General features: G+C 42.1%; 1 protein-coding gene across 9 annotated transcripts in view; it reads left to right on the top strand.

Moving 5' to 3' along the window:
• DLGAP1 (DLG associated protein 1) overlaps positions 1-17947 on the top strand; it is a 391290-nt gene that overhangs the window by 359239 nt on the left and 14104 nt on the right. For all 9 annotated transcript variants that reach the window (XM_040695516.2, XM_015282557.4, XM_015282556.4 and 6 more), the window contains 3 exons: positions 3587-3960; positions 6329-6420; positions 14179-14597. In XM_040695516.2, the coding sequence (XP_040551450.1) occupies positions 3587-3960; positions 6329-6420; positions 14179-14597 (885 nt within the window). The remainder of the gene's footprint in view (positions 1-3586; positions 3961-6328; positions 6421-14178; positions 14598-17947) is intronic.

Below are 17947 nucleotides of genomic sequence, written 5' to 3' on the forward strand. Positions count from 1 at the left end.
CTGCTTTGACTTGACTCTCCAGTCAGATCAGTTTGAGTACAGAACTTCACTCCTAGATCCACGTCCAAGAATGCATTTATTGGGAGTTACGGAGCCCTTTAAATTCACTTCCTGATGTGAATTAAACTCTCAAGTGCAACCCTCTGAATTTCCCCTATGTGAAGATTTCTCTGTCTTTTCCACACACCCTGTGATCCTGTGATGTTTTCCATCAGAACCCTTCTACCCACCTCCGGCACTGGGTGGCCATGATCTCATTGCCCACAACACAGCATCTTCCTGCACCTACCCAATGCTCTGACCCGGGCTGTACAAGGAAGCTCCAGGGTTTTGTCCTTTCTCTTAGGGAATGTTCCTCTTATTCTTCGAGCGCCTTTGCATTGAAAATCACCCGGTGAAATGCAGGCAGGTCCTTCAGGTTGCTGTATCACTCATTGCTAGGTTCCTGAAAAATGCCTAGAGAAACCCAATGCACCAAATCCTTTTTGCTGTCATACTTCAGCCACTGGGAGGGCTCAGGCAGCTCCGGCAGTGATCAGACAGCTGCAGCCGGAGCACTGTTTTGTTGTCATTTCTGCACAGGAGTGGTGGGAGCTTGCATCATTTCCAGTAACAGAGCGCCTGGGGATCTTTTATGACTTGCACGCTTTGCTTCTCCGGATCTGCACAGTGCGTGCTGCATGACTCCAGGAAACCAAGGATTTGTTTTGACTTGCTGAAACAACGTTTGCTGTTTCTCTTTACAATTTCACCGTATGACTTGTCAGTCCTCTCCCCCTCTTAATAACTTCACATTTAATTAGCTGAGTGCAAACATCTTTCACTGCGGCGTGGATTAGGCTCCTCGTTTAGTGCATTTACCAGCAGAATGAAAGACATCTCAATCAGGGGGTTCTATGTTTGTCCTGCAGTGACCAGAGTGGCCAGTAGCTGTCGACGGACAGTTGCTGTTGACTTTCTGTCCCTTCAAGGATGTTCAGTGAGAAGGGGACCAGTCTTTTGGGGGCTTTCTTTTTATTTTACAGTCTCTTTCTCCCCGTTAAGAGCACTTTTTGAGTGTGTTTTGTTATCTGCTAAGTAGGAAAAGTGACATCTGTGTACCTTGCAAGGATGTCCTGAAGGTGCTGCTGTCTGCCCAGGAGTTCCACAATGCCCTTACTCAGCATATTTTAAATGGGGCATTTTATACCTTGCTGAATTGCAAGGTAGCATGGCACACAAACCTCTATTAGGTGAGCTTGGAACAGGCTTGCCAAAGCATTGCCTGGATATATGACTGAATCTATATGCTTTAAATTCTTCAGTGGTAAATTTCAGTTTGCCTTTCCACCACTTGGAGAACATTTCTGCAGGCCATGAGCCACTTGAGTTATTTCTGGGATCCCATCACCTCAGCAGCAGCCTCCACAATTCTGTGTAAATCTGCTTGTGCTGCAGCAAGAGCAGCCAATTTCCCCGACTGTGCACAGGCACAACAAATGCTTTTTGTCAGCATCAAAACCATTGAAGAACTGTGCAAAATTCACATGCCTCTTTGTAAATTTGTCATCTTTCCTGTTAGTTCCCTAGGTTTGTCTTGGCATAAGCACTTCTAGAAAGCACCTTTCACCCCTATAAACTTCACTTCCTGGGAGTTAAAATTTGACAAGTTCATTTTCATCTATCTCTTCTGTCCAAGATGCTCTGGTTTCTGTTTGACTCTTCAGAAATGAATCATAGTTTCAAAACGCTCACAACGTTCGCAAAGTGCTCTTTTTCCATTAGCATTTAAAGGGCTTAACATGGGTTCAGACACGTTATCAGAAACTCAGACCAGAGTTCTTAAAAAAATCCCATGTCATTTCATGCCCTGGAAACACCTTTTACGCTGCAACTATTCCTGCAACGTTCAGGAGATATAAGGCGTGCGGATCTGAGCTAGTCAAATTAATGCCATAATGGCTTCTGGCTCTACAAGCACGTACAGTGCAAAGAGGGAGCAGAACAGCTGTAGCAGACTTACCTTTCATGTGGGTGGCACAGACGTCTGCCAATTGAAATGAATCATTTCTCGACGTATGATTATTGTTAATAAGAATTTATGTTAACGTGTTTGTGTCTGAACTTTGCGCAGGTTAATGCCTGCATTTATTTGCTTAAAAAAAATAGAGCATATCATTATTGTTTTTTATTCTTAATGGACTTTCTTTCTTCATTTGAAAGCATTCCAGGACTTCAGCAAAGCAGAGCCGCCAACTATCCCTTAAAGGAGTATGTTTTTATCTCCATGCAGTGCATTCTGCATGTAATTCTGTATGCATCAGCCAATAGTTTCTAATCTGGGAACCTCAAGATAAGCTTCTACATCCATATAGGTGCACTTAGAATGAGAGTGCGGCCATCAACATGTGAACAGGAGTCCTCATAAACTTTTGAAGTCTTTCTTGTTGCAAATATTTATTCTTATGCTTTCCTTTAAGAAGTTCCACCAACTGTCAGGCCTTAGATATTGACTATATTACATTAACTCCCTTTGTGCAAAATTAAACATTTTTCAAAAATACACATATATGTTTATTATGAGAAATATGAGCAGCAAAATGTTATCTTAAACATGCCCTCTACAGCTTACAAGACATTTTAAAATATCTGAATAGGCTGTGCAAAAATTGAAACAATTTATAACAAGAAATACACAAGTTCAAGCATGATGAGTGTCAAGTCATAGAGGCATAGAATCATGGAATGGCCTGGGTTGAAAAGGACCACAATGATCATCTAGTTTCAACCCCCCCCGCTATGTGCAGGGTCGCCAACCACCAGACCAGGCTGCCCAGAGCCACATCCAGCCTGGCCTTGAATGCCTCCAGGGATGGGGCCTCCACAACCTCCTTGGGCAACCTGTTCCAGTGCATCACCACCCTCAATGTGAAAAACTTCTTCCTAATATCCAACCTCAACCTCCCCTGTCCCGGTTTAAAACCATTCCCCCTTGTCCTATTACTATCCACCCCTGTAATCCAGATGTAATCCAGACTCCTCCAGATGGGTCTTGGACCTCGGGTGGCTTTACAATCTCTCTCTGAACAAAGAAATGTAGCTTAAAAATTATTTAATAAATAAAAGTGTAAGTAAATAGACTGTGGCAGGGTGGAGAAAGAGAAATCAATTGCAATAAAGCTGCATGAAGTATAGATCATCTGAGTTAAGCTCTTGGAGTCTGTTCCTTGTGAGTCCTGCCTGGAAGTTATGACCACAGGAAGTTATGACCATAACAAACATTTTGGTGGAATGACTTGTTCTCCCACTGGACATAGAAGAGGTAGCAGAAAACATGCTGGAGAACACATGTTCTAAAAGACTGAGGAGAAACTTGGCAAATAGGTCTTTTCTTTCCCTCTACTGGCAGCTCTGCCATTCACATCAGTACAGAGGACACTGATAAGCAAGGTATTTCCCTAGCACAGTTATTGGAGTTTTGGGGGTTTCTTTGGAACAGCATTCTCTTTACCTCTGCTCTGTCCACGCTCATGGTGTCTTAAGATTATATTTGCATACATTTTCCCTGCAATGTCAATAAATCAGTAACTTTCATGTTTTTTTCCAGTGTCATCCTGCATTACCACCTATAAGAAGACACCGCCTCCAGTCCCACCAAGAACTACCACCAAACCATTCATTTCTATCACAGCCCAGAGCAGCACAGAATCTGCCCAAGATGCATATATGGACGGGCATGGACAGAGGGGAGACATCATCAGTCAGTCTGGCCTTAGCAACTCCACAGAGAGCTTGGACAGTATGAAGGCACTAACAGCAGCTATTGAAGCTGCTAATGCACAGATCCATGGCCCAGCAAGTCAACACGTAGGGAACAACACTGCCACTGTCACCACCACCACAACCATTGCCACCGTTGCAGTAGAAGATAGAAAGAAGGACCACTTCAAGAAAAACAGATGCTTATCTATTGGAATACAGGTACAGTACAGGATTTAGATTATATGTGTGCCATTGTTTTGGGTCTCTACGTTTGTTTTACTGCTTGTTATACAATGTTTTTTTCTATTTTTTTCTCCTTTTCCTGTCAGGTGGCTATTAGAATTTCCAGCAGCTTAATCATGCTACATGGTACTAATGATGTTTTACTAATTTATCATAAAAACATCAGATGTGAGGATTTAAGTCTCCTTGCTGCTTGTCATTCAGCTCTGTTAAATTACACACATGAGCACTAATCTATGAATCATAACACAGCGGGGGTCAGAAAGGCATGAATTAAATCATTGAAAGGGAATGTGTAAAACAATGATTTACATTACACTATCACCCAAAAAATATTTTCATCCAGCCTCACTGAATTAACTGTCACTGCTTATTCATGCATTTCGTAATGACTGGTGGCCGCTCGAATGAGGCAGCATTGTTTCCATCCCAGTCTCAAGAGCAGAGGATAAGTTCCTTCTGATTTGCCCTTGTTAAGGAAAATTACATTTTGTTACCTCTAGTGGAATGAAACAAGAAAAGTAACCCTGCCAAAGTTCACTTCTATTTACAGACAGGAGAAGAGCAAATAAACTAGGCCAATTTAATCTGCTATCTTAATTAATCTTTCCCATATCCCCCCAAAAGAATGTGCATAGAAGGCCAACTATCTGCTTGCAGGATTAGCTCTTGCAACAAAGTACTTGAATTTGCAATCAACTGAAAATCAGCACAGGTTTTGATGGGAGATGAATCCCAAGCAAACAGAATAGCAATCCACAGCTTATCAGCCTTCCCAAGAAAACATGATTTTTTTTTCCCTGCAGATGGAGGTTGTGTTTACCACCTCCTCTGTGCCTGGACAGGCTTATCTGATTAGCAAAGCCTAAGAACTTACCATGAAATCACTGCATCCGCCTGACAAGATAGGAGGTGCTGAGCATGCCATCCCAGGGGCAGCTGCCAGACAAGCTGTGACTTTACTCACCTTGTGCTTCTTCTTCTTGAAAGGCTGAGAGTTACTACAGCCTGTGGGTTCCATTTGCTGCCTTTCTTATACCCTTTCTCTGCTTCACAGCTGTTTGGTTTGGATATATTCTGAAAGAAGGGATATCTTTAGTGCTAAACACAGGAGCAAGACCCAGATGGGACAGGGATAAAGCAACACCCTATTACTTATTGCCAAACCCAGTCAAGGCTAAGGTGCTGTTTTACTGTTGTGATCCCTCCTTTCGCTGAACAAAGCAACAAAGATCTTTGCGGAGAAAGTAATGGGTAGAAAGAAATAATGCCCATGTTTGCAGTATTCCATATGAATAGCAGTAACATGAACCATGGTTCCCAAGACACCATCTCCCCCATCTTTCTCTTCTGAAGGTAGCACTGGTGCAAGTAAAGAACGTGGCTTTTAGGAGAAACAGGAGCCCCAGTTTGCTGAAATCTGAGGAAAATGGAGGCCCAAATGCTGCTCAAGCCCCTGAAAATCTCCCACTAAAACTGTAAAAATTACAGCTGAGTAGCTTAATCAGCATCCATATGCCAACCTCCCTCCACTGACTGCAATAGGAGCCAAGCTCCTATTACACCCAGCTCAGAGCAGGTAAACACCTTCCTTATAATTTGGCCTAGAGCAGTGCAAGCCATATTAGCCAGGAGTTTGCTTCCTTCTATAATAAATAAACATGAAATGCACTTGTGGTAAGAACTCCTGGTGTGTGCCCTGCACCCCTCAGTTGTTCCTAGAGGTCACCAGCAGCCTTTGCTGTAAGCCTGTTTAACAAACAAGCAAAGTAAAGCTGTCAAAACTGTTACTTGCCTCTATCAGTTTTGTAATTTAAGGTGGAATTATCACCCCAGAACCACAGCATTTGGTAATTACCTTACTTCAGTGTCTTGTTCTGAAGCTCCCAACTTCAACTTCAAGCTTAACAGCTACAGTGACTGGAGCCAGAAGGACACTACCACTTAAAGTAAATATGCCATTTTAACATAACTATGTATGCATGTACGAAGTAACAGGTAAAACCTACAAAATGGTGTAGTGCAGGAATTGGAGTTGCAGCTGCTCAGAGGCTCTGGCAAATCTCAGCATCCAGCCTCCGTAACATACTGGACAAACTCCACCTGCAATTCTCAGGCCTAATGTCATCTTAACAGAGATGCCTTACAGATTAACAAGAATGATGAATATTCATGAATAACATCAGAGATGGGTGTACCAGAGATAAACCACCCAACTGGATGAAGGTAGCTATGGTACAAGCCATATGTGCATACACTTAGTAGCGATTGTAAATAGAAATTGTAAGTATCCAGGTGATATCTCAGCCAAAATATATTCTCATATGCTATTTATTTTATAAAGGTTGATGGTGCTGAAGAAACTGCCAAACCAGGGGAAAATAAAGCAACCAGTAAGTTCCAGTCCATAGGAGTTCAAGTTGAGGAGGAGAAGTGGTGAGTAAAAGATAATACTGTTTTTCTAAAGCAAGTAGTTGTGCTACAACTGATTTCTATGAGTCCCAGTTCCTGCATGCACGGCAACATATATGTGCTTCCTGGATGAGTCATTAGGTCATTGGGCTCTTGTTGCTCAGAGGGGATTTTCCAGGAGCAGCGGGAGAGCTGAAGTTTGGTTCACACCTGGCCAGGGCATGGCACAGGGCACGTCGTTGCTCTGCAGTGAGAGGAAGGCTGTCCTCACAGCCTCTCCTGAGAAAAATCCAGATGTACAAAGTATGAGTTGACTACATCTGGCCCCTCAACCCTCTGACCATAGCATTGGTTAGAGGAGGCACACGTTTTTACACTATGGTTTTTTGTTTGTTTGTTTGTTCGTTTGTTTGAGGGTGGGGTATGTTTGCTAAAAATACTCAAAAAATAACGCGTTATCTACAGTAACTTGAATTCAGCTAAATCTCTCCATGGAGTAGCAGAGTATTTTCCTACAGTTTCAAAAAGCTAAGGTGATTTCAGCAAAAAGAAATGTGATGTGCAACGACCCTGTCGGACTGTTACCAAGTTCGTCATTAACCTGCTAAAACATCTTCTGGCAGACATTTCCTTATGCCTGAGACCTTAGCCCCATATACCCACAGCTCTTCTAGTGCTAGATAAATGAGCACAATAGAATAGATGCTAAGAACCATATCCCTTCAGCCTGAGCACAAAGGCAGTAACTACCCCAAGAGGCCAACTCTCCCTCACCTCCCTCCTCCCACAAAAAATAAAAGGTGAAAAAAAAAATAAAAGGAATGGAAAGGAAATAAAGAGATGGCTGTTTGTAAATACCTTATTTCCAAAGTCCTCTCTCTATTGCTGCTCGTATTGCTCCAGAAAAAAAAAAAAAAAGGTAAGATTTGCCTGCAAAGGTCAGCCCTGTGGAAGCATTATCTCTGCATTGCCTGATGGCAGCTGTGTTTTGGGGGATTTCTTTCAGATCAGGTTGAGGTTGCTGCTGCTGAGAGCAGATGGACAAGCAGCAATCCATCATGGACTTTCAGAAGTGAACAGGCTGATAAAGGACAGCCCTTAATCCTCAGAAAATGAGTGTACTCAGGAAACAAAGGGCTTATCATCACAATTTGGCACTCATATTCTTTTTTTTTCATTATTTATTTCTTTTCTAAGCACACCAAAGCACAATGTATTGATTATCTGTTACAGGAATAGAACTGTAAATGTGATGCCTTCTTCCCTGCCCCTGCACCAAAACATCTGCAGAACCTCAAAAAAGCCCTACTGAGATGAATCCATGACAAAAGTTAAAAAAGCAAAACCTTTCAGGATTCAGAAATATTAGATAAACATCACATAAAACGAGAAGAATGAGACAGCAAAAAAATATAAATAACAGCAAATTGATTGTGTTTCTGTGCCAATCTAAGCTATTAAGTGTGCTGTAGTCTGCACTAGGAAAGCTCTTTGCTTAATGCACCAAAAGCCAGCCATACACAATTTGTTTCACTCCTTAGTTTCCTACTCTTTCCTCTCCCTTTCCCTCACCTCGTATAATGGCCATTGTCACCCTAGGGAGTCTTACTCTCTCACACCCTTTTAAATATTCCTGCTTCTGCACTTGGACCAAGTAAACAAAAGTTTTTGCCTCCGTGTTGATCCAAGTAGTTCAAAACCAGAGCATCGTTGGAGCAGGGCTATCCCTTCTTTCACTTTGGCTTAGACCTTTCATTAGCCCTTTACTCTCTGTAACCTGGGCTTTCTGCCAAGACAAACGACTGAATCCTCTTCCCCTTGCACTGCTCAAGGGATAAATGTGCCTAACGCTCCCTGACCACATTACAACTTGATCCATCACTTATCTTATCCTCAGTTCTTTACACTGCCTACTCTCAACTCTCCTTTTCAGACCCATTCCCCAAATGTAACTCTAAGATTTCTAGATTTTACTGAATACCATTCTCAAGTCCTTCTTTTAGGGAAGGAGGAAGAAAAAGTATACATTTCTTTCAACAATGACTTCATGGTCTTCCTGCTGTTTCTTTCTTCTCTCTCACCTGATCTCCCTCATGGTGATAACAAGACCCCGAATAACATATTCCTCCCCATTCTTAACATGACTCATCCCTTCAGGAGACAAGTTTGAAAAGTATTGCTAATGCAGCTGACCTCTTCAGTTCAAACCTCTTCAAATTGTCTTTTCGCCCTACCTTTGAGTCTTTCTTGGCCTCCAGGGACCACCTTGCCTTCCTCACCTACAGAAGATGACTGAATTGTTGGAAGTTAACCAGTTCTACTGAACCAGAAAAGGAGAAGCCATATATTGTGCCAGGCCAACTACAACACATCTTTATTGAAATAAGGCCATGTCCTTTATTGCTCTTTGTCCCATAACTCAGTAACGACTTTCAGTTTGTTGCATTTTATCATGTGTGCCCCTAGATTTCCTCCCATTATATCTTCACCCAAAAATTATCTTACTCATTGCTCCTAGTCATACTGTCAACTGGTTATTGTACTCGGTCTTGTACTACATCACAAGAAATTCTGAATGCTGACACAGTGGTAGATTATGGACTAAGGTCATTGCCACAGGAGAGTAAGACCATAGCCATGTGTATGCATACTCCTTATATCCTCCATCTTCTCTAGCTTCTGTGGTGATAAAGGAAGTTCTTCCCACCCTTTGGTGTAGTGTAATGTCTGGTATGTATATATACCACAGCATATAACGTGAAATGGCTTGAAGTGGTGGTGTGGTAATATTAGAAAAAAATATACTCTTCTGTAGTCTTCAAGGAACAACAAACACTTTCTCTTTTTTCATTTAATTTTTTGGATTTGACGACTTCTTATCCTGACCAAAAAAAAAGGAAAAGGAAAAGGAAAAGGAAAAGGGAAAAGGAAAAAGAAAGGGAAAAGGAAAAGGAAAAGGAAAAGGAAAAGGAAAAGGAAAAGGAAAAGGAAAAGGAAAAGGAAAAGGAAAAGGAAGAAAACTCAGGTTTTAGGGTCTCCCCTGCACAACGAGCCAGTCATATGCTCTAACTCCTGAACTCCTGAGTTTCTAGAATGTAACCTTCAAAACCGTTTATTAGGTAAGCTGAGATGGGACTGAGATTTCCTTGATTTTGGTCTGCAGCATTATCTGGCTTCATTTGTTCTCCACAGTGGAAGCCATTCCATTGAGAAATTCTAGGGGATTTTGGTAACATGAAACAATGATAGAGGATTAGTTTCCCTTTTAAGACTCTTAGTGATGAAAAAAAAGATTATGTCAGTGGGAGAGGGGGATGGACAGAGCAAAGAACTTAAGATTGTGTACCTTGAAGATGTGTGGCCAAAGATCCTGCCATCAAAAGTCCTCCATGTCAGGGCTGCCGTAGATGCTAAGTCCCCTGTTTGCTCTGTTTCTTCTAATGGTGGCTGCAACTTTAACAGAGAAATACACAGCAAGAAAGAGTCAGCCAATAGGTAAAGCAAGGCAAGTCTAATCTAATGTATGAGAGTCTGACATTTGCCATGTATCAGTTGGTTTGGAATCGGCATCTGTTCTGGGGTTTTGTTTTTTGTTTGTTTCTTTAGGAAAAAAATAAGTTCTCTGAATTGAAATGTAAACATGTTTTTCAAAAGAACGTTTAGGAGTAGAGTCAAATGCTAACAGGTGATGCTGTTGTTGCTGTTCAAAACACATCTACTGTTGCTCTCCATACTGGTTTATCCAGTCTGAGGTTTCATGGCTTTCTGCACCGCAGGCCAGGTATCTGCTGTAGTTCTCTGAAGCTGCAATTATTACACCTTGTGCCTGCAAGGCACAACTGTATACAAAAGGGCCAAGCCTGAAAGCCAAGGAAGAAGGAAGTCTCTGTTAAAAACAATTACCAGCAATTTCTGAACCTTTTTTTTGTTGTTGTTTTAGGTAGAGCCATGAATGTTTTGTGTGTGTGTAGAAACAATGAGAACTTAAGCTCAACCACTCTCCTGTTTTAAATGAGAGCAAAGCAAAAAAAAAAAAAAAAAAAAAAAAAAAGAAAAGAAAAAGACACATGGAACACAAATGGTATTTTGCAAGAGTAAAACATCCTGGAAATGAGTGAGGAAGCGATGTCAGAGGCTAAGATTACCATCTATTAGGCAGCTCGTTTAGATGTGCTGGAGGTAGGCAGATAGTGGTTGCCTTCCTGTATTTCCGTGTCATTCAACATACATTTCCTTGGGAGTATTTTTTTAATTTTGAACTGATGCTATATTCTATTGCCAAGTTGTTTTTCTTTTGAAGACAGATAGGTTACACAATCCGATGCCAAGAATCTGTCAAGCAAGCCTGTAGCATACTATTATATAGATAAAACAAAAGCAAAAGAAAGCAGGTCATTACGTTTTATTTGTTGAGCAGAGTCTGGCTTTTGGTGGTACTAGCTTATATTGAACCCCATAAGAATATAGTCCCGAAAGCTTTGAAATGTAGTGCCTCCAGCAATACATTCTCTTGGCAAGTATACCTTGATGTTTCCACATTTGAGATTCAATGTAGTCTGAAAATCCACAGTGTTATCTGAAACTGTAAATGGTCATCCAAACCAGAAGCAAATCAGAATCTAGGACGCTGCAGAAAACAAAAGTAGGAGTGATATGGAGGTAGGGGGATGGAGAAGAATGAGGTTGGCTTAGGGGCATTGCTTTTCTCCATTACTCTGGAAGGTGTGGAGGATACTGTGTACTGCTTTGGCTCTCAGTGAACCCAAGCTAAGTGACTGAAAACAAATCCTGTGTAAGCATGGCAACTGTATGTCCGTGGGTGTGTGTATGCAGGCAAGCATGCATTTCAGTGCAGATAAGGTATTTGTCAGGTTGGTGGCCAAATTAAAGCAGTTTTTTTAAAAAAAAAAAAAAAAAAGAACAGCATAGACGACCAAAAAAATGTTCTCTGTCAAATCAGCCTAAAGCTAAAATCTTTCTAACCATTAATACCAGTCGAACAGCTTTCTCTGCCAGGGGCCAGGAGCAGATCCTCCAAACAAGTCTAAAGGAATGTGTGCAAAAGCAAAGTGTGAAGGGTGTGACAGGGCAGTGCTTCTCCCCACAGACCTCCCTGCTCAGCTGCTGGCTGTTAGGGACTTCGGAAACCCGAGTGTTACAGCCCTTCCCGGACCTGTCTCCTGTGAATTTGTTCAGCTCCTCTTTGAACATATTTTTACCTTTGGCTTTCCCAGGATCCTGCGGCAATTTAATTACACATTGTGTGAAGAAGCACTTCCTTTTGCTAAATTTAAATCTGTAGGCCTCTCAGGCTTACAGCCGGCTGCCTTCCTCCCAGCAGCTCTTGCCCTCTGAGAATGGTGAGATGTCACCTAGTCGGGATGCCATCAAACTCTCGTGGCCTTCCTCAGCCATCTGCTTTCTAAACCAAGAAAAGGCTTTCCTCCCATGGAGGCCATACCATTTCTCCACTTCTCCTTGTCCTCCCTTCTGAATTTTTTCTGCCATATCAGTCCATAGCAAAATGCTTTGCTCTGCTTGTCAAAGGATAAATACTGCCAGGCTGAAGTGTTCTGCTTGCTCCATATTTTTCAGCTTGCTGGTGCATGTCGTGCAAAACTGCAGTGCTGTAACCATATTTTTGTATCACTTAACAAGCACGTGTCAAAGGAGCTGCAAGCAGCATCTCCTGTATTCAATCTTCAAAGCCCCACAACAGCCACCATTAATCTCCTCTGCCAGCAGATTTCCTGCTTCAGCTCTCCTTGTGTTCTGCAGCATGGCTCCTTAGGTGTCTGGTTGCATCGGGTACCTGAAATTTTCCTTCCATCTGCTCCTTCCCCAGCTGCAAACTATAGACACTGTCAGTCGCACTTATCTGATCAGCTGTTGCTTTTCAGTGGAAGATGGAATAGAAATTAAGGGAAGTGAAATGGTGCTCAGCATCCAGCTCCATTTTCACTGAGATTTTCATTGCTGCTCAAGCCCAAACTGTTGAGGACAAACCAGCCAAAATGCCACAGGGAAGCAGGTCCTAACACTGCTTTCAAAAGTAAATATGAGACTGTGAACAAGTTAGGACCGAAGCACCAGCTGCCTGAGTGTGATGGCATCTTAAATTATTAAGGAGTCCCTACTTTAATTAAAAGCTATGTTAATTCTAAAGGCTAAATCCATGAGTGTGGATAGTGATAGGACAAGGGGGAATGGTCTTAAACTGAGACAGGGGAGGTTTAACTTGTATATTAGGAAGAAGTTTTTCTCACAGAGGGTGGTGACACACTGGAACAGGTTGCCCAAGGAGGTTGTGGATGCCCCATCCCTGGAGGCATTCAAGGTCAGGCTGAATGTAGCTCTGGGCAGCCTGGTCTGGTGGTTGGTGACCCTGCACATAGCAGGGGGGTTGAAACTCGATGATCACTGTGGTCCTTTTCAACCCAGGCCATTCTATGATAAATATTAGTGATTTCAGTAGTATCTATATTAATTACTTTATAGTTCCACCTCCTTCAATCTTCTTCTATCATGGGGCAAAACAGGTATCTGCCTCGCTTGTATTTTTCCTGTGTTCTCAGCACATGGGTTTCTAGAGCTACCTTGACTATCTGTAATTATTTGCCTGAAAATTTCCCACTTGTTCCCTTCACAGTTTACTGCCTATCATATTTGCTCTCACTTACCATCCCCTACAGCACATTAGGTGTCTCTTACCCCTCATAGATCTCTCTGCTTCTTCTGTATCTTCCTCTCCACTTCAGATTCCTTGGAATGCAGAATTTGGAGTGTTGCTTACTTTAAGATAGAACAGACACAAACACCCAAACCTCCTCTTTCCCATGCTTATACCTTCTCCCTTCCTGGCTTTCTTACATTCTCACAGGGTTTGCTCCCTGCTCGCAAAGACTCCAAACATATGGAAGCAATGCAAGATGAAAGGAAGCTATCTACACGGTAGCAGCCATCATGATGAGAGTAACACAGGCAGAACATTAACTTTTGTGTAAAAGAGACTGTTGTGAAACCAAGGGTTGAATGTGTAAAACAACACGTCTTAATGCTGGGAATGAGTGCTAAAGTGTGAGTGCTGGTAGTGGTAATTGGAGAAGCAGGAAATTAGTAGTTACATCATTATGATGAGCAGTTACAAGGAAGCAATATGAAATACTTGGCTGGGCTTGGAACTGTTATCTTTTTCATGGGTGCAAGGTGTAATACTACAGAGATAGCGAACTCATTGATATTAGTTTCTTATCAATTTCTCGTATATGATTTTTAAAATGTGACTACTGAGTTCAAGTGTGCAACTTCAATAGAGTGTGAGATATGAAAGTTGAAAGACCTTGGGCAGCTTGATCTGGTAGGTGGCAACTCTACCTACAGCATGGGGTTGGAACTGGATGACCTTTAAGGTCCCTTCCATTCCAAACCATTCTAAGACTCTATGATCAGTCATTACTTAAAACTGGACCTCTTTAACCTTACATGAACTGAAATCCTGGGGCACCAACACTATTAGATGCCACATGGGCTGGCTTTTTTAAACCACTCTATTATGGATGCTTCCCTCATTAAGAGGCAAAGAGAGAGATGTCTGTTGACTCACAATCAGAAACAAAGTTTATGGCAATCATTTCCAGAAAGAAAAATGGAGTGTAGCACTGAAAGCCATGACTGCCAGTCTTAGGAGGAGAAGCAGAATCTTAAGAGATCCTTTCTTACCTAACTTTTCTCATGCCACCTAGCAAAAGCTTTCTAAACATTTTGTGTTTGTGCTCTTCAAAGCTTTCGCAGGTTTACACGATCTAATAGTGTAACAACAGCTGTGCAAGCAGACCTGGATTTCCATGAGAACTTTGAAATAATCGACCCTCAAGAGGACAATTTGTGTTCTGGACAAATATCAAGACAATTTTCACGAGATGCAAGCACCTCTACCGTTAGCATACAAGGGTCAGGAAACCATTACCATGCATGTGCAGTGGATGATGACTTTGAGACAGATTTTGACCCATCTATTTTACCTCCTCCTGATCCCTGGATTGACTCTATCACTGAAGATCCCCTGGAAGCTGTTCAAAGGTCAGTGTGCCCACGAGATGGCCACTGGTTTCTGAAGCTACTGCAGGCAGAGAGAGACCGTATGGAGGGCTGGTGCCAACAGATGGAGAGAGAAGAACGGGAAAACAACTTACCTGAGGACAGTAAGTAACTGACTACAATAATATTGCAACTTGGAAAAATTGTTTAATACAGGTCAAACTGACTCCTATTAATTCTTTATCGTGCCCTCTCTTATTTACCTAATGAATCTATGGTGATGATTCTCAAAAGGACTATGTGTATATATATGCGGTAATCCTTATTAAATTTGAGAGAATGCAAATGCTTGATGCTTCTGAAACTCAATAGATATTTTGGGATTGCAGTTAGGAGATTGTGGTTAGGGATCTTGCAGTATGAAGGCTTCTTAACTCTTCTATTTATTTGAAATCCTTTCTCACAGCTGTAGAATATAATTCAATAGGTTCTAGTTCTTTTTCATTAAATTCATTTTTAACTGCCTTTTTAGGTGGTAGTTGGTATCAGAGCCTTCAGAAGCATCTTCCAGCAGAAGCAAGTTAGTTTTGCTTCCAAGTTGTTCTTTTCCCTCATGCTGCTTGCAGTTCTCACTCCTCTTTGAGCCTCCTCAAAAAAAAAAACAACTCTCTATATTCTGTGATACATACAGTCAAGCAAACTGCGTCTTGGTTGTCATCACAAGCATTACTCTACCCATGAAGTGGTAGGATTGACACTAGCCTGTCCAGTCAACATTCACTAATAAGAAGAATTCAATAACTCATATCTTATTTATTCACACTAAGTAGGGAAGAGCAGCTGAACAAGTGGTTCCCTGACCAACCTTGTTTCTCCAAGTGAAAACAGGTTGTTTTTTTGTTTGTTTGTTTGTTTGTTTGTTTTTCCATTTACTTCCTTTAAAAGAAGCAGTACTATTGCTAGCCATCAGCTTTTGGACACAGGTAAACCTGTGAGCTGAGGAGTTCAGGTTCTCAGAGAGAGCTTCTAATGAGCATCTGTATGTTGAGATTTCATTGTTTTTTAATTTTGACACACCTAAGTTCTTTGATATAGCCAATAACACTTTTCCAACCCCCTTATTAGCTTCTAGCAAAATAATAACTGCAACTTCAGCTCCAGGATTGCTTCTACCAAACGTCAAATTCATTCTTTGAAGATGGGAGGCTAGAATTTGTCTAATACTTAAAGGGAGCTTATAAGCAGGAGGGAGATCATTTTATTTTTTTTGCTAGTAGACAGTGAAAGAACAAAGGGAAATGGTTATATACTAAAAGGGATTTAGATTAGGTGTCAAGGGGAAATTTTTGACTCAGAGTGCGGTGAGGCGCTGGCACAGCTGCCCAGAGAAGCTGTGGTGCCCCATCCGTGGAGGCGCTCACGGCCAGGTTGGATGGGGCCCTGGGCAGCCGAGCTGCTGGGGGGCAGCCCTGCCAACAGCATGGAGTGGGACTCGGTGTGCTTTAAAGTCCCTTCCAAACCGAAGCATTCTATGATTCTTTTGAGGTGCAAAGGTTTTGAATTTTGGAAGGAAGTGAATTAACAATAGAAAAAAAACTCCACTTTCAAAATCATTAGAAATGGATAAACTGTTTCTGTTGGAACTTTCCATTCAGCCGAGTGTAAGAAATGACCATAGAGAGATTTGATCAGTTACACAGTACTGTAAGTAACTGGAAATTGACTAATAATGGAAAATACGAGATAGCCTTAGCATTTACATTAACATTTACATTCAGGTTTTCTATTTCTACAAAATTTCTATTATATAATTGATTAGCTATTTCCTCTGGGGGAAAATACAGGAGGATTAACCTTCAAAGCATATCCAGATTCCCCAAGTTTCAGAGTATTTGAATCTCATTTTTAATTTATATCATCAATGCATTTAAAATGTCATTGAGCACCTATCAGAATACAAAGGTTTCAATTTGTTAGTACACAAGAAGTAAAGCCAAAAAATAAGGTATAGATTGAAAACAATGTGTGAGCACATCATAAATAGGTAATACCAAATATTTGTAAGTCTAAGTCACAAAAATCCACTTGTGTTCTGTTTTGCCACAACAACCAGCATGAAAACCGATATGTATTTGATTTGTCCTCCAAAGCAGCCGCTCACCTTAAAGAAAGGATGTGTGAATTTTATGGAACTGATGCATGCAGAACATGTGCATCTGCATGCAGAATTTTCTCTCTCTGATATACGATAGTTTGGAAGGCTCTTCTTTTAGATATTGGTGGGAGAAGCCAGTTGTGGGGGAGACTGGTGAAGCTGGGCTGGCTGTCCCCAGCACTCCTTGTAGCATACATGGCATGTTCTATGGGTTATTCATGGCGTGTGTCATGTGGGTTATTTCTCCTTTGGATTTTTCAAGCCAGCTCTTCTTGTGAAAGCAGGAGCAGAGGGGATCATCAAGGCTCTGATGCTGTTGGCTGCTCGGGCACAGGGCAGCTGCCTCCAGCAAGGGTTCAACATATCCTACTCTACCTGGTGCCAAGGGAAAGCATATGGTAGGGCTACACTGCCCACTCAAACAAACAAAAAATCACTTGTTCCAGAGCCAGCTTCAAATTATGGCATTTTATACACCTACAAACTTTGAAGAGGGGGAGAGGACAGAAGTACATGGTTTGATTTTGCTGAAAAAAAATGCAAGCGGAGCAAGGAGTGCATCCTTTGTTCCAACCTGACATCGGCAGCGCGTGTTTGGCCAGATAACCGAGTAATGAGAGCATGCGATGAGTGAGGCTCCCTGGACGCAGCGGCAGCTGACAGAGGGCTCACTCCCCCAGCACTGCCCGTAAAGCAATTCCGTTGCCCGCAGACAATGTGGCCCTTGTGCAAAACAGCTGCCAGGGACCAGCCCACTGCGGCCTGCCAGGAGCGGGTGTGCTGCAGGGGGTCATGGGCACTTTTGGGCTGGGAGGGAACCCACCAATGGGCCCCATGCTCCGAGCCCAGAACAGAGTGTGCTGCTCTGTATGGGAACAAGTGTTGGGGTGGTGGCTGCCTGGTGAAATGCCTATGTAGAATGGAAGACGGCTCCCCTTGTGCCATGAATTATTTATTGGCTGGTATGTTCTGGTCTTATCTGAAATCATTTTCTGATAAAACTGTGGCATGTATAACAGGCAGATGAATTGCACTCACACTTCAGGCTGGGGTACCTGATAAGGCTTCTCCATATTTTATTGGCATGGGGGTGTTAGCTACCAGCTCTACTGCTCTCCTTAAAATAAATTGATAATAAAAAAGCTATTTGACATGTGAGGCTAAACATGCTGTAAGAACAGATTGAAGCTTAGGATCAGCCCCGTGGCTCACTCTGCCTTTCCCTGGATTATTGCTGCTTTGTTTAACTCATGTGGGTGTTTGTAGCTGGAAGAGCCACAGGACTGTGCTCCACACAGTGTCAGATGCTTCCTATCTGGGCTGTAATGAAACTCCTGCTCTAAGACATCCATTGAAAGC

Source organism: Gallus gallus, chromosome 2 (genome assembly GCF_016699485.2).
Source record: "Gallus gallus isolate bGalGal1 chromosome 2, bGalGal1.mat.broiler.GRCg7b, whole genome shotgun sequence".
In the NCBI taxonomy this organism is placed as follows: domain Eukaryota; kingdom Metazoa; phylum Chordata; class Aves; order Galliformes; family Phasianidae; genus Gallus; species Gallus gallus.